The sequence below is a fragment of the Bombus pyrosoma genome, linkage group LG17, assembly GCF_014825855.1.
Source record: "Bombus pyrosoma isolate SC7728 linkage group LG17, ASM1482585v1, whole genome shotgun sequence".
NCBI lineage: Eukaryota > Metazoa > Arthropoda > Insecta > Hymenoptera > Apidae > Bombus > Bombus pyrosoma.
The window spans coordinates 3,512,403-3,526,869 of NC_057786.1; the positions used below are offsets into that span (position 1 = coordinate 3,512,403).

Genomic DNA, 14,467 nt, shown 5'->3' on the forward strand with positions numbered 1-14,467 from the left:
ATTTTACAAGAACAGGTATACGCTACGGGAATATCTGAATAAAAATTTAAGGAACTATGAGAATTGTACCAAATATCAGTCTAATTAACCTAATGCTATCTAATTTAACTAAACCTACTGACAGAAGATTAATTTGGCGCCCGAAATGCCGCCGATTGGAAAATAAAAATTAATTTAAATATAGTCATGATAGGTATCATTTTGTTCATAAGATTCTTGACAATCCAACTGAAACTATCTCATAACAAAGAAGTAAAAAATATGAAAGCTGTGTGTTTTTCTTAATTCGGCTATTTATTAATAATTGTGTCATCGTGGGTACGAATCATAGGTAACACCGGGAATTGTTTCGTTAATTCTATGGAATAGCCGCGATAGCTAGCAAACCAAATCGTTTAAAGAAATTTTGTGTTTACTAAGGGTGTATGAGTATACAAAATTACGACCTCAGACAGACTTGGATAAAGTTGAACGGTCTCGATCGAGACGAAAAGAGCTGAAGGATAGGGTTACTCCTATTTGTATGTCATAGGTATCGGCTCAAGACCGCTTGACTTTTTCCAAGCCCGTCCAATACCGAGCGGTTTGGAGGGTTCACAGTAAAAAAACGAAATAAATTTTTGAGATGACCTAAAATATTATTAAATATACATCTGCAATGGAGATTGTACTGGGCTGTAAGTCTCATTACAATGAGCAAATAATAATAGTAATTTTATATATATTAAACTAGATTTTTTTATTACTTGAAAATGTTTTTGTTTAATTTACAATAATAGTTTTTCATTTTGTGATAAGATTCAATTGTAAATGTCCCATAATGCTATGTATCCATCTTTTGCACCTGTAGCCATTATAAATTTATTATCATATGCTTTTATTCTTTCTATAGAATAACTAATATCATGTACAGTATCCTTATGTTGATTTAAAACAGCTAATGGTTTCAAAGATTTCCAAGAATATAGTCTAATTCGACTGTCCCATCCTCCTACTGCCATAATTTTAGCATCAGGTCTAATTGTAATTATAGAAGTGCCAGGATTTGTCATTGTTATTTTGTTCTTATTATGCAGTAAATGATCAACTGATAAACTAAATATCTAAAAATGCAAAATTTATATTAATATAAGAAAAACCAATCTTAGCCTTCTATTTATGAAAGTGTTCAATGAAAATAAATATATTTCCAATTAAATTACTTATTACATATTTTATGCTTATTTCTTAATTTGTACCTGTATATTATTAGTAGGACCAGCAATAGCACCCTTTGATAAAGTAGTATCAAAGTCTAAAGCCATTGGACATGTCTCTACTTTTAAAGAATTTAATACTTTACTTTGTCGAACATCCCATAAGATTAACTCTCCTGCTTCATAAGCAATTAAAACTAATTTTTCATTTTTTAATGGTTTGATAGCCATTACTTCTCCCAAGTTCTTGAAATTGCAAGAATTCAATTTCAATTCTACATTAAAAGTATTTAAAGACAATATCCCAACAGTGGATTCTTTAACCGGTACGAATATTTCATTTTCAGAAAATATTTTAAACCTATTACAGATATTTTATGAATAATTTATTTTATACAATAAGTAGAATATATATCAAGTAAATGTAACTAATTTTCCATAAAATATTACATTTAATATTTTGTGTATACATATATACCTGCAATAATGACAATGTATATTAATGGATTTATATGCAGTCCACTGAGTTTCTCTTTTCTTATATATTTTCATTAAACCACATTTGTGTTGTACAAGCAAGGTATCATTTCTTAAGTTTTGCAAATTTAAACAAGAATCTTCTTCTGATTTAATTTGGTACAGTTCTCTGTTTGTCTTTAACATGAAGAAGATGCATTACAAAAATATCAGGAAAACTTCATCCTATATAGTTACCAATGCATTTATGTCATAGTATCTATATCTGTCTTGTTTCAAGCTATAGCAAATTTGGAAAGTCATTTGATGAAGTGTGAGAAAAGTATCAAAGTATTTTATTTACATTTAAATCCCAGATATGAACATTGCCTTCAGCAGTGCCTGCATAGAGATGTTCAACATTGGGCATCATTTGAAAAAGAATACAATTCACACAATCCATATCACCCCGGAAAACATATTTTGGATCCGGTGAAGGTATCGCCATTGAAATAAGTTTTATATACTTTAATGTTTGTGATACAGTATAAATAGTGATTTTAATTACAAGTTTTATGTAGGACTATGTATAAATACACAAGCGAATAACATAAATACATAAATTTATCACATTACAGTAATTTTTACAAAAGGATATTTTTTAAGTTAAATGTTTATAGCAATAAACATAGTTTATATACTGAAATAACCACATAAAAATTCACAATTTCTGGTAACGAAGAAGAGTATATTAATCACCAAGTTTTTAATTAACTGCGTGTTTCTACATAAACAATAGTAAAGACAGAGAGGAAATGAGAGTGCTCATGCTTTAGCTGTTCCCGGACTAGTGCTGCACCATGCGGCTAAATGTTAAAGGCCTTCCACGTTAGCATATACAAGAACTTATAAAACTAGGAATCTGTCCTGTTTAATTCTACGCTAGCATATACAATAACCTATTTAATTCCACCACAAACAAGGTATATTCGCTGTGGTTCTACGTTACAAAAGCCTATTTCATTGTAGGGTTCGACGAAGAAGTTTATACTTTTCTATATGAGATAGATAAATATGAGAATAACATAATCGTGCAATAATTAAACTTCATTGCTTAAGAAAGAGAAATTTTATTATATTTTTTTAAAAAAGGAAAGAAAGTCTTGTATTTCAAACGATAATAGATCAATAGATTGATGCGTGAATAAGTAGCTATGCTTGTTATTAATATGGAAGGAGGACATTTTTATTAATTTTAATGCCTTCCTTTCATTTTAGTTCTATGACCACATATTCAGGTAAGTATATGTATACATACATAAATACATATACCATATATATGTGCTGAATAATGTAATAATGTTAACAGGCATGAGAAAACGGCTTAACAATCCCAGAATACATCCAATGTTTCTATAATAATAATAATCCATACATCAATGTATAAATAAAAACACTGATTTATGAATTTATCTACACATACATGTATACATATCCTAACTTAGACCTTTTTAAAATTTAGTAGCTACATCTGACGATAAGATTCAACTATCATAATCTGTGTAAGAAAATATAAAAAGTGAAACTAAAACAAAGAGTAAAATAAAAGTCAATTTAGTAAATTCTGAAAAAATTAAAATTTGAACGAAACGTAAGTATGTATAGTCTAGCGACACTTATCTTATTAGAAATACGTATTAGAAATTGTTTCTAGGTTGGTACTAGGCGTAAAAACTAGATTGCGGATTTTTCTGCAATTATGATAAATACAAATATACAAAAATATGCAAAGTATGCTACATATTCAAGAATGTACGAAGTATAAAGACGAAGAATTTTATATAACTAATTTTGCATAAATATCAGCAGTCTAAAACTCTTCATGCGTCATAATTGCTTACTTTGCCGTGACACATAAAAAGAGCACGCATATGTTATATAGAAAGATATATTATAGATTTCGTAAATTTCATAATTTAGAATTGCTATAATGCCTGTAAGTAGAGCATCTCAGCTGCTGACCTAACCAAACCGTATCCTTACAAATTTTGTCTGTAGAGTTAAATAGACCATATCTTTCCGATGTACACCACATTCATTTTAGATAGACCAATTTAGATATATTTTATTTATAGCTTTAGATACAATCCGAGATAATTTATCCAAAATAGACGTTTTACTGCGTAGTGCCGGATAAAAATAATCGAATATAGCAGTTCTAACTTTGAAAATGTGATAAAAGTTATTAGATAACACTAATAAATGTCCGAATGTAATCGCATCATTAATTAACGACATATGCATGAAGGCTATTACTGTTTGTTCATCACGCGGATGCTCCCTACTTTTATCAACAAAATAATTAAAGCACCGATTTATTATTATTTAGATGTTTATTATTATATTTAATATTATATAGATTTTTATTGTTATATTTATTATTATTTAAATATCTCAATGCTTTTTTTGACAATATATCCGACGAGATATTCTATAATGCACATCTTTAAAGAGCACGTTGACGTCGACAATACTGCTAATTTATTGTCAATTTCTAATTGTATACTTTCATTTTCAATGCCAATGTTTTCTTTTCCCATTTCATTTAATAAACGTGGACGTCTGACGTGACGTAGTGAATTGGAACAAGATTATCCTCCACTAATAAAATTGCACCACAGTCAGGTTGACAATTATTGTTATAAGAATTACTATTCAAATTCAACATCATTTTTCCTGATGGTGGGGCCCACTGCTTTTACAAAAGGATTCTGATTGTATGTGTCACCGTGCATTCTAGGAATTGAAACCAAATTTTTTAAAACATCTGTATTGAAGTGGCAAATCATTAAAAACATTACATTTTTCTTTTTTAAATCATGGCAAAGCTTACAATGGCATTTACTAATTCTTGCAATCTTAAGAAACGAGGCGAAATTTTTAATCCAGGAGATATCATTACTAACCACAATATAACCTAAACATTAGGCATACTCTGTAATTGTTGTTGATATAAATTAAAAATGCCACGCTTGTTTGGATTAGGATCACAAGGAGATCTGCTATTTAAATTATCAAACAAGTTATTAAAGGTTTCGAAAAAGCTGCATGATGCCCGGTTTTATACAATTAATTGAACATGCAGTGAACAAAGTAAAAGAAACTCTTTTGTTGAATACTTGGAATTCGGGCTTACATTTCATTTTATCAAAATCACCTGGCTTTTTATTTTTCGGTTAATTTGTAAAATGCTCTTGAAACTTTATCTCGTTCTAAATTCTATAACAATTATTTTTGGTGTTTTTAAGCAAATGTAAATAATCGAGTAAAAAGTACATTTTTTTATTTCTAATAAAATAAGGATTTTGAATATTAACCCGTCTTTCTGTCATTCTTTGATTACTTGCATTTTGATTGGAAACAATAGCTCTAAGTTTCTAATCTGTGCTGTGTAAAACATCTAGAATAACATTTAATATATTTGGTAATTGATTTGTTCTAATTCCATTCTTTGAAACATGGAGTGTTATTGGATGTTTTCAATTACTGCAATTAGAATAATTGCACTTGTTTAATTATAATGTTTCCTTTTACCTTTTTGATGTTTCATTGTACCTAAAACTAGCTTATATTAACTAACAACTATTGTAAAATAAAACAAGCAAAGAGAAAGAGATTAGTTAATTAATTATAAACAAATCGGAGATTAAACCTGCTTATCTCTTTGTCTGTATCTCACTGTTGTTCTGCCAAATAGTCTCAGATTGCCAATTATTTCGCAGATTTTTATGGTTTTAAAGTGGGTATCGTTCATGTGACAATTTGTAATTCTTACTACAGTAAGCGCCACAATCTGTTTTTGTATTCTGTCGGTAATGTTGGGAGTGACACGAATATGATAATAACATAGATGAGCATACAGCAATACAAGAATATCCTATTTTTAGTCAATGGCTCTAAAGTTTCAGGAATTCGGGCTAAAAAATATATTGCATGATTGATATACCCTCGTATCTCGTCTGTACCATAATTTTATAAGTTCTTATACATACTAATGTGGTACACGTTCAACACTTGGCTGTATGGTGCAGCACCTGCACTGTGGAACAACTAAGCAATGGATGGGAGTACTCTCATTGCCTCTTTATTAATACTTAAAATCAAACATAAACATCAGTCGTGTGCTACATGCTAGATAGAAAACAGCAAAAATGTCTGAACATTCGATATATGATATGGCCTACCGCGGCAAAACCACAGACGTTAAAAATTTATTAAATGAAAATGAAAGATTAAAAACAGCTAAAGATGGTGTAAGTGCATCGTTGTTTATATGAAATATTTTTTAAGGTTATGTTATTAATCAAATTTATTTCCTCAGAATAGTCGAATGTTAATACATTGGGCAGCACTCGGTGGACACGATGACTTAGTAAGATATTTATTATCTCTTGATGTACCGGTAGATCCCACTGATGATGTAAGTAAAATAAGCCACTAGTAAGTAATTTGTCATATAATTTAATAGTAAACTGCAAAATATGTTTTCTTATATCTTACTAGTTTTATTCAGTGTTACCTAATATTTATTTTAACTATCATGTATTATTTCTAAATAAGCCACGATATATATTTACCTATTAGTATGTTACATACAATAGTACATATAGTAGGTAATATTTACCTAAAGCAGGTTTTCTACTGAATTGTTTTCTGTAGAAAAATAGTAAACTAAACTAAATTATTGTATTGTTAAGGGATTTCTTAAACTTACTATGCGAAAAGCATTTTAAAGTCGTTTAAATTTTATATTATATGATAGCTTACAGGAACTAAAATATTGTTTTCAATTTCATTGAATATGTTATTTCCTAGTATATATATATAACATATATATGTATATATATTATTTCTCAAAGTGTTAATGTTATGATTTATTACATAAAAACATATTTAACCGTCTGCATCCCAGGGGTCTTTGAAAAAATAGACTCGAAAAATATGAACAGCACGATAGCGCTTGTCTTAATCGATTGCGAAAAGAAACAAGCGGCACAATAGCGCTCGCCATATTTATTACTTATTTGTATTATTATATATGCGTACTATTAGTTTATAAATATTTCAAGTTTTGTTCAATAAAAATTATGGAGAAGATAACAATGAGATACAAAATACCGTCAGCCGTCCGCAACGTTCAAATGTAGTGGGACTTTTCGACACAAAATCTAATCAGCGCGATTGCACTGCTTGGGGCTCAAACGGTTAAAAACGATATAAACAAAAAAATATCTGTTTGTATGAAATAAAATTTTAGTCGTTTAAAATTAATGTTTACACTATTAAGCAATGAAGCTTATACTCTTGTTTTATATTTATAATTGCCTTTATCTCTTCTTTTCTGTGAATTTTAGTGACATACAATTTATATAAATCTAAAATACTATACATAATTTGAAATTTATGATACATGTTATTGTATTTTCGGAAAGTAAAAAATGATAGAAATCAACAGATATTAATCATGTATATTATTATGTATATTATTATGAAAAATAACAAAAATCGACAGATATTAATCTTGTATTATTTTGTAAAATAATATTTGTTTATACCACAGTTATTTCATAAGAAGAAGAAGATATAAATTTTAGGTCATTGAACTTATTTATGAAGTCAACATTTTGTCTACCATGTGTAACTTTTTTTGTTAAATTGAAATTTGTGAAGAACACTGTTTTTAATAGCATACTTTGGAATAAATTTTTATATATTAAACTTTTGATAATGTAATAAAATTACAAAGAGAGAATGATTTAGAAAATAATTATTTTTTTATTATCAAGATTTCTTGTTTTTCTAATATCAAATACAAAAAATGCACATTTTCAACTTAGAATAAGAAATAAATACCTATTAATAATTGTTTTATGTACATATGTATATATGATGATATTTAAGACATGAAATGTATAATACTACATTTAATTAGCCTGAATCTTTCACGTAATACACTAGGAAATGGTTAATAATAAATAATTACATATTTATAAAAACAGTCATACAATTTCTAGATCTTTATATTATTTTTTTATATAATCCTTTGTGATGAGGAAATATTTTAGGCATTATTTGAATTTAGATTGTTTAGATTTTAATTAATAGCAAGATCCATTTTATAACTCAAAAGTTATTATAATAATATCTCTGAATACAATTTGAAAGATTAAAATTTATGCTACATATCAATGTGTATATACATGAGACATTAGATGCAAATTTGATACTTTAAAATCTACAAGCACGACTAATATTTGTTGTCTTTTATACCTTAGGCCTTAGATGAGAGATTATTTGCCACATAGGTATTTTGCGACTATTATTATTTTCTGGTCTGAATTAACATTTAGGAATGTAAACAAATACTTTAGCGATAATTTCACTTATGAAATATCGCCTCATATCATAAAATATAGTAATAATAGAATATAATATTTTGTATTATATAGAAAATACATGAAATTATAGAATAACTAAAAAAAAAGTTTCTTCATGCAAAGTTAAAAATATAACTATATATAATTGTAAGGTAGGCTGACATATGCTAAATACAATTTTCTTTATTCATCTAATCTAACTATTGTTAGTTCGTGTTTGTATTTATAAACAATTTAGAATAAATTACTAACTCTAGTGATAATGTAATTTTACTTCAAAAGGAAAACCTAAATAATCAATTTTATATCAAATATATCATAAATAATAGTTTAGAAATATTAATTGTCCAAAGGCTTATAAAGATATTGTAAGGTAGCACCTAGCATCAATTCATTTTTATAGGAGGAATCATCTACGCTCTAATTGCATTATGTTAAATTAATTAAATATTTTAATTGTGTTGTTTAGATGGATATGACACCATTAATTTTGGCAGCATCAGCTGGTCGTGAGAAAGTTGTTAATACCTTACTAAATGAAGGTGCAAATGTTAATGCCAAAACTCAAGAAGGTCATTCAGCATTGCAATATGCGGCATCAAAAAACTGGAAATCTATTTGTGCTGCATTACTAGAAAAAGATGCTTATATTAATATTGTCGACAAACGTGGTGCTACACCACTACATAGAGCCGCATCTAAGGGCAATATTGCTATTGTGAAACTTCTCATAGAATATGGACGAAATTTAGATATCGGTAGATTTTTACATTAAAATCTTTGTTTAATCAACACATATTTCATCTAATTTTCTAATAATCTTTAAATAGATGTTTTCATCTAAAAATAGTAAGCTTTCAACAGCTTAATTTTTTAACAATTATGAAGATTATTATTCTACATTTCTTTGAACATCTATTTCAATGTAATATTTTAAACTTCGTGTTGTGGTTTTCAAGTAAATGTAATTAAATTTATTTTTTGAAATATTGGATAATAATTTGTATAAGTTATAAATATTAGTTCTATGATGTATATATTTTACCTAGGAAACTTTTTTTCTAGATAGTAAAGATGTTGATGGCAATAGTGCATTACATTTAGCATGCGAGGAAAATCGTGTTGATGAAGCTAAGTTGTTAGTGAAAAATGGTGCTACCACAACACTGATGAATAAACAAAAGAAAACGCCTCTGGATTTAGCAAGTCCAGGATTAGTACGGCAACTGAAAGAACTACAGGGAAATTGACCTTTAATAATAAAATAAAGCATCAATGTCATTGGCTCAGTGATGTCCAATCTGCGTTTTTTAGCGTTAATGCAAACTTAATATTTGATAATATAAAAGGTGTGTTATGTTAATTTATTCATACAAATTCATACAAATGATTTTGTTATGTTAAAGATAATACAGATATGAGATATATATGAATGAATTCCTATATAGTTTTTAAATAACAAGTATGCAAAAAGAGGAAGAAAAACAAGAACCTACATTAATTATAGTTAGCATCTCAATATACAATAATTTTTATAGTTGCAAGAGATACAAAATGAATGAAAATAGTATTAATGTTTTCTTCAACTTGAAGATACAGCATTCTTCCATACTACATGAAAATGTAATCAAAGCAAATTGTTTATATGGGATAATGTTCAAAATGCCAATATTCAAAATAATATATGGCATATAACTAGAAACTATCTTATAAGATTGTATTAATTAATTTGCAAACAAAATTTAACAAAATCATTTAATTTAAAACCGTTCAAACTATTTCATCTGCTGTCTATGCGATATAAATAGTTTAAAATGTTTATTTGAATAAAAAAAGTCAAATAAAGGTGAATATTTCTTATAAAAGTCTTCATCTTTGTAAAAATATAGATACTAAATGGAACAAACGTTTCTCAATAATGTTAATATATAATATATAAATCTCATCTGCTTTTTATATATTACACAAAATTAAAATCATCTATTATTATAAAACTTCAAACTCATGTGTAAATAGTTCAAAGAACTATTAATTTAAAGAATTAGTTTCCTAGCTTAAAGAAAATTCTATTGTTCAAAAATTTGTGTGTTTATAATATTCTTTTCATATCTTTTATGTATGTTAATTTAAAAAGTGTATTAAGCAATAATAACAAATATATTACATAATTAAATATTCGATGTTCTTATATCAACAAATTTCTCTGAAATTGAACTAATTTTTTAAATTACATTTTTTAAAAGGATGTTAATAATAATATAAAATTATAAAGAAATAATATACCAATCATTAATTAAATAACTGATTGAAAATCACTGACCATAACACTTTCTTATTATTCTCAGTTTTTAGCATTTATTATGCTTTCTTTTTAACATACTTAAGTGTTATTAATATTTGATTTATACCTATATAAAATGTATCAAAAAGATTCATTATTTAGCTGGTCAAATCCTATTATCGCTGTCTCCTATTTTTTTACTCTTCCAGTTAATTTATTTTTTCCATACTTATCTGTTTCTACCCCATCGGGATTTATACTCTTAAATAGAGATAACATTTCCAATTCCAAAGTTAACTGCTTAAATAAAATGCACCACAGTTGAAAATTATTCTCTGTGCTTATTTACACAAATTCACAGCAGTTCACAGATAATATTAGGTGGTCTAGATTTCTTTTTCCTTCAGAGAAATTTTGGATGGTTTATAAAAAATATGTTATTAAGTTTTTAGTTTATTTTTATATATAAATTTTTTTAATAATTTGTTATCTTAGATAAATAATTTGATATAAACAAATTTTCAATTTAAAAAGTATATACATATTATAATTTCTCCTACTAATTCTATATTAAATTTACACTCAAATTAGAAACAAATAAGATAATAAGAGTCTATCGTGAAATATTTATTCTTTTCAAAATGTTGAATATGTTACTTAAACATCTCTGATAATGGAATATCAGAAAATTTGGTATTTTTAGAAGATATATATATATATCTATAATATATATATATATGTATATAAATATATTAAAAATAAGAAATAAAATTCTGTTTTTACTAAGTATCGTAAATTCATTTCAATAATTGAAAAAGGAAATGAAGGAAAAATTAACAAAATTTTTATTATGGCTATATTGGAGATATTTTAGTATAATTGTTATGTTGATTGAATTCCTTTTACATTATTTATTTATTGTTATATCTCTATTCATTATTTATAATAAAAATAATAATTATTATTGTGGTGAGATTTTGCACAATTAAAGATGTATATTTTTTACAATCATCCAAATTTCCATCAAAAAGAAATGCATTTGATGAAAAGGTTGTCGACGTTTCAGTGTTCAGTATTCAAGTTTTCTATGCTTTATAAAAGATCCTGAGGCTCAGAGCTTTCACCTACGTTTCCACACCTAAAAAAAGTACAAATATGTATATGTATCCTTTTAAATTTCATTTTTGCATTCTACTCACACATCGTCGACATTTCTATTCAATAGATATAATTGAATACAATGATTCTTTTTACGTATGAAATTATAATTTATTTCTTATTAAGTAAATTCGTCGAAAATGTGTATAAGTTTATTAATTTAATCAAAAGATTTTCAAATTTAATTCATCATCGTTATGTGGAGAAAATAGTCCACGATGGTGTGAAGTGGCAGTTCAATTGCGAATTTGAAAAGCCCGCCTAAAAAATCACTAGAAAGTTGTTTAATGTAAAAAACAGGCCGGTTTCGTCCAGACACCAATCACTTTGCCATATCAAAAAATAGAATATTCCGGACATATATATAAAGTATGCAATAAAGTATGTTGCACTTAGGAAATAATATTTTTGTACAAAGTATATTTTGTTTTTCCTCCAGCATCGGTTACGAAGTAATCTAGTTGTTTTCAATATCGAAATTGATAGTATACGTTATATATTATGTACTTTTATCGCAAAAAATACATATCTATTAAGCTTTTTTTATATTTAATTGGAGAATGAAGTAAATCCGTAGAAAATAAATTGATCAAGTAGTATCATTCAATTTTTTTATAATAATTTTTTCGGTATAAGACTTGTTTACCAAATACCCCATACTTTACGATACTCTGTATACGTATACATATGTATGTGTAATACATATGATCGCTCATTAACCTCCTTTTATCTTTCATTCCGGGTTGTAAATACCTTTAAGAATAGTTATCTGTGTAATCAAATAATGAATATCTCAAGGTAACAGGAAAAAGCACATCGCAAGTACGTATAAAGTCGTTTGCCTGCTTTAAATTCTTTTCTTTGTTTATATCTTTACAAAAGGAGGTTAAAAATGCGTTTTTTCTAATGCATGAGAAATGCACATGTCGTAAAAAATGCATATATAAAAACATTGCTGGCTTTCTCTTCTTCCTTTTTTAAATTTTGTTTTATGATTTTCGACGATTCAATTTTAAATGCATAAAGAAATTCATCAGAACATTGCTTTTCTACCTAAAAACATCACTGGTAGAAGTAAAGTAGTTCTTCGAAACTGTTTGAAAAAGTTTAATATGTATATATAGCTGTAAAAAATTGACGTTTATTAGTATGATATTTATAAGTTCATGCAGATGGTAAAACAATGATATGAAAACATACATCGACTTTTCGATGCATTTAAAATTGAATAATGCGAAACGAAAAAGTTCTCGATCTTCGATCGACCCTAAGTACCAATTGATAACTCTCGATCGTCGATTTCTAGTTCGTTCCGTCAGACGAGTTGGAAACAAAAAAATTGACTATACAATGATTATTTGAAAGAAATCAAGAAGAGCAATTATTAACACATTCGACCGAAACATAAAGAATAAAATTTTTCTTAAAAATAATAATACTACTTTTCTTCGCTTTGAAATTTGATATCCGAATAAGATATCTTTTTCTTTGCAAAGTATTTAGACATAAAAAAGCAAGTTTCCTTAGACGTTCTTTAGCTTTCGATCGTTTCAATCTATTTTAATTTTCTTTAGAACCGTCCTTAAACTTCTGTGAAACATAAAAGCAATTTTTCTTCAGAAGTTTCAAATTTACTTTTTATTCGTTTGATTCGATGCTGTTAGTATATTATTTAAAAAATAGTTTCTTTAAACACTTTGATTAACAAAAAGTAAGTTTCAGCCTTTCGAAAATTCTATTAATCTCACATCTTTCGGAACGATGCTAGAATCGTCCGTCATTGGCTTGATTATTAAAAATAATTACAAGTAACATATTACGATATTTTTCGCGATAAAAATAAAAACTGCGGCAATATAATAATTAATAATAATAATAATAACTATAATATAATTATAATAGATATTAATGCTGCCTAAATGCGGTGTTAATTCATTATCGATTATGCAGCCCCAATAATATATTTCTAGTCTGAATCTTACCCGACTATGTGGTAGCATTTTCCAAAAAAAATGACGAACATCTTCATTGTAAGATATAATTGAAAGAATGTCAAATATGAAGTGTGTATGGCATTCAAGTACTGTTAATGCATTATAGCATTAATATACATATTTCGTAAGCGTATATCTTGCACATTGAATTTATCGAAAAAAAAGTTCGATTAAATTTACTTGTACAACCTTCTTTTACTGTTTGCTTATTAACATTGAAAACCGTTAATAAGCTTGTTATAAAATATATAAGATATAATCATATCAAGTTGACCAGAGAAAATTCGTCATTTTCTGTGGAGTTCCGGAAGAAACGGAGATAAAATACTACTTAATACGGCCCTGTCGGGTTTCTTATGTACAGAAGAAAGCCGCCGCCCTCGTGTAATGGCATCGTTGGGTGCACTGGAATCGACTTCTGAACTCATACAAAGGAGCTCTCCGATTCGAACTTAGCTTTGATCGAAACGGATCTTGCACACACTTCTTGGACCTGGATATTTTTATGAGTTTCCTGCGTTGTGAGGGTTCAATAAGTGGTGTATTTTCTTGTTCAGTTGACAGTTTCCTCACCATCGATGCTTTCATCCTGTGTCGTCGAATCGTCGCCGGATCCACCGGTTTGAACAGAGCCGCGTTTCAGACGCGTCGAACTAAGGCTTATTGGAGGACCACCTCGTCTGTGCAGACATTTCATACACTTTTAATCAAATACCCTGCTATCTAAGAAAGACGATGAATAGTTTTATAAAAATAAACAAAACAATTTTCAAATTATCAAAATTAAATGTCGTTTTTCAATCTACAGATACTTGGTATACCCTTCTCCCAATCAACCAATTATATACGCAGAACTAACAAAGTAATAAATTATATGGTAAGCATTTTAAAATAACTATTTTAAAGTCTCTTATTATGTTTGAAGATATTTGAAATTACACAAAG

General features: G+C 27.5%; 3 protein-coding genes across 10 annotated transcripts in view; 1 reads left to right on the plus strand and 2 right to left on the minus strand.

The window, feature by feature from the left end:
• Window positions 1–718: 718 nt before the first annotated feature.
• LOC122576871 (guanine nucleotide-binding protein subunit beta-like protein 1) lies at window positions 719–2,629 on the minus strand. 3 transcript variants are annotated; one of them, XM_043747736.1, is made up of 4 exons: window positions 2,017–2,629; window positions 1,675–1,850; window positions 1,239–1,557; window positions 719–1,103 (listed from the first exon to the last, which is right to left on the minus strand). In XM_043747736.1, the coding sequence occupies exons 1-4, from the start codon at window positions 2,158–2,160 to the stop codon at window positions 801–803; spliced, it is 942 nt and encodes a 313-aa protein (XP_043603671.1). In that variant the 5' UTR covers window positions 2,161–2,629; the 3' UTR covers window positions 719–800. The 3 variants fall into 3 exon arrangements, with proteins under 3 accessions (XP_043603671.1, XP_043603672.1, XP_043603673.1); XM_043747737.1 differs by having other exon boundaries at window positions 1,675–1,953; window positions 2,017–2,156; XM_043747738.1 differs by having other exon boundaries at window positions 1,675–1,898; window positions 2,017–2,153.
• Window positions 2,630–3,184: 555 nt separating this feature from the next.
• Window positions 3,185–10,034, plus strand: LOC122576875 (26S proteasome non-ATPase regulatory subunit 10-like). Of its 2 annotated transcripts, none has more exons than XM_043747748.1 (6): window positions 3,185–3,303; window positions 3,367–3,648; window positions 5,615–5,965; window positions 6,039–6,132; window positions 8,559–8,847; window positions 9,155–10,034. In XM_043747748.1, exons 3-6 carry the CDS (start codon window positions 5,961–5,963, stop codon window positions 9,337–9,339), a joined length of 573 nt encoding a protein of 190 aa, XP_043603683.1. In that variant the 5' UTR covers window positions 3,185–3,303; window positions 3,367–3,648; window positions 5,615–5,960; the 3' UTR covers window positions 9,340–10,034. The 2 variants fall into 2 exon arrangements, with proteins under 2 accessions (XP_043603683.1, XP_043603682.1); XM_043747747.1 differs by having other exon boundaries at window positions 3,189–3,303; window positions 6,034–6,132.
• A 1,232-nt stretch (window positions 10,035–11,266) lies between these two features.
• Window positions 11,267–14,467, minus strand: part of LOC122576861 (myosin heavy chain, non-muscle) — a 28,634-nt gene continuing 25,433 nt past the window's right edge. For 2 of the 5 annotated variants that reach the window (XR_006319926.1, XM_043747717.1), the window contains 2 exons: window positions 14,096–14,202; window positions 11,618–14,036 (listed from right to left, as the gene is read on the minus strand). Coding sequence is in view for 4 of the 5 variants with exons in the window: in XM_043747717.1 (XP_043603652.1) it covers window positions 14,026–14,036; window positions 14,096–14,202 (118 nt within the window). In the remaining variant the exon portion in view is untranslated. Of the gene's footprint in view, window positions 11,509–11,617; window positions 14,203–14,467 lie in introns of those variants that run through there. The other 3 variants (XM_043747718.1, XM_043747714.1, XM_043747716.1) reach the window with 2 other exon arrangements.

Excerpts from the sequence above, each read along its gene's own strand:
- LOC122576875 (XM_043747747.1), top strand. The coding sequence starts at position 5,864 with ATGTCTGAACATTCGATATATGATATGGCCTACCGCGGCAAAACCACA. Across the intron at positions 6,133-8,558 it reads CGGTAGATCCCACTGATGAT|ATGGATATGACACCATTAAT; the intron begins GTAAGTAAAATA and ends TGTGTTGTTTAG. Across the intron at positions 8,848-9,154 it reads TGGACGAAATTTAGATATCG|ATAGTAAAGATGTTGATGGC; the intron begins GTAGATTTTTAC and ends CTTTTTTTCTAG.
- LOC122576871 (XM_043747736.1), bottom strand. The coding sequence starts at position 2,160 with ATGGCGATACCTTCACCGGATCCAAAATATGTTTTCCGGGGTGATATG. Across the intron at positions 1,851-2,016 it reads TTCATATCTGGGATTTAAAT|ACAAACAGAGAACTGTACCA; the intron begins GTAAATAAAATA and ends TTCATGTTAAAG. Across the intron at positions 1,104-1,238 it reads GTCCTACTAATAATATACAG|ATATTTAGTTTATCAGTTGA; the intron begins GTACAAATTAAG and ends TTGCATTTTTAG.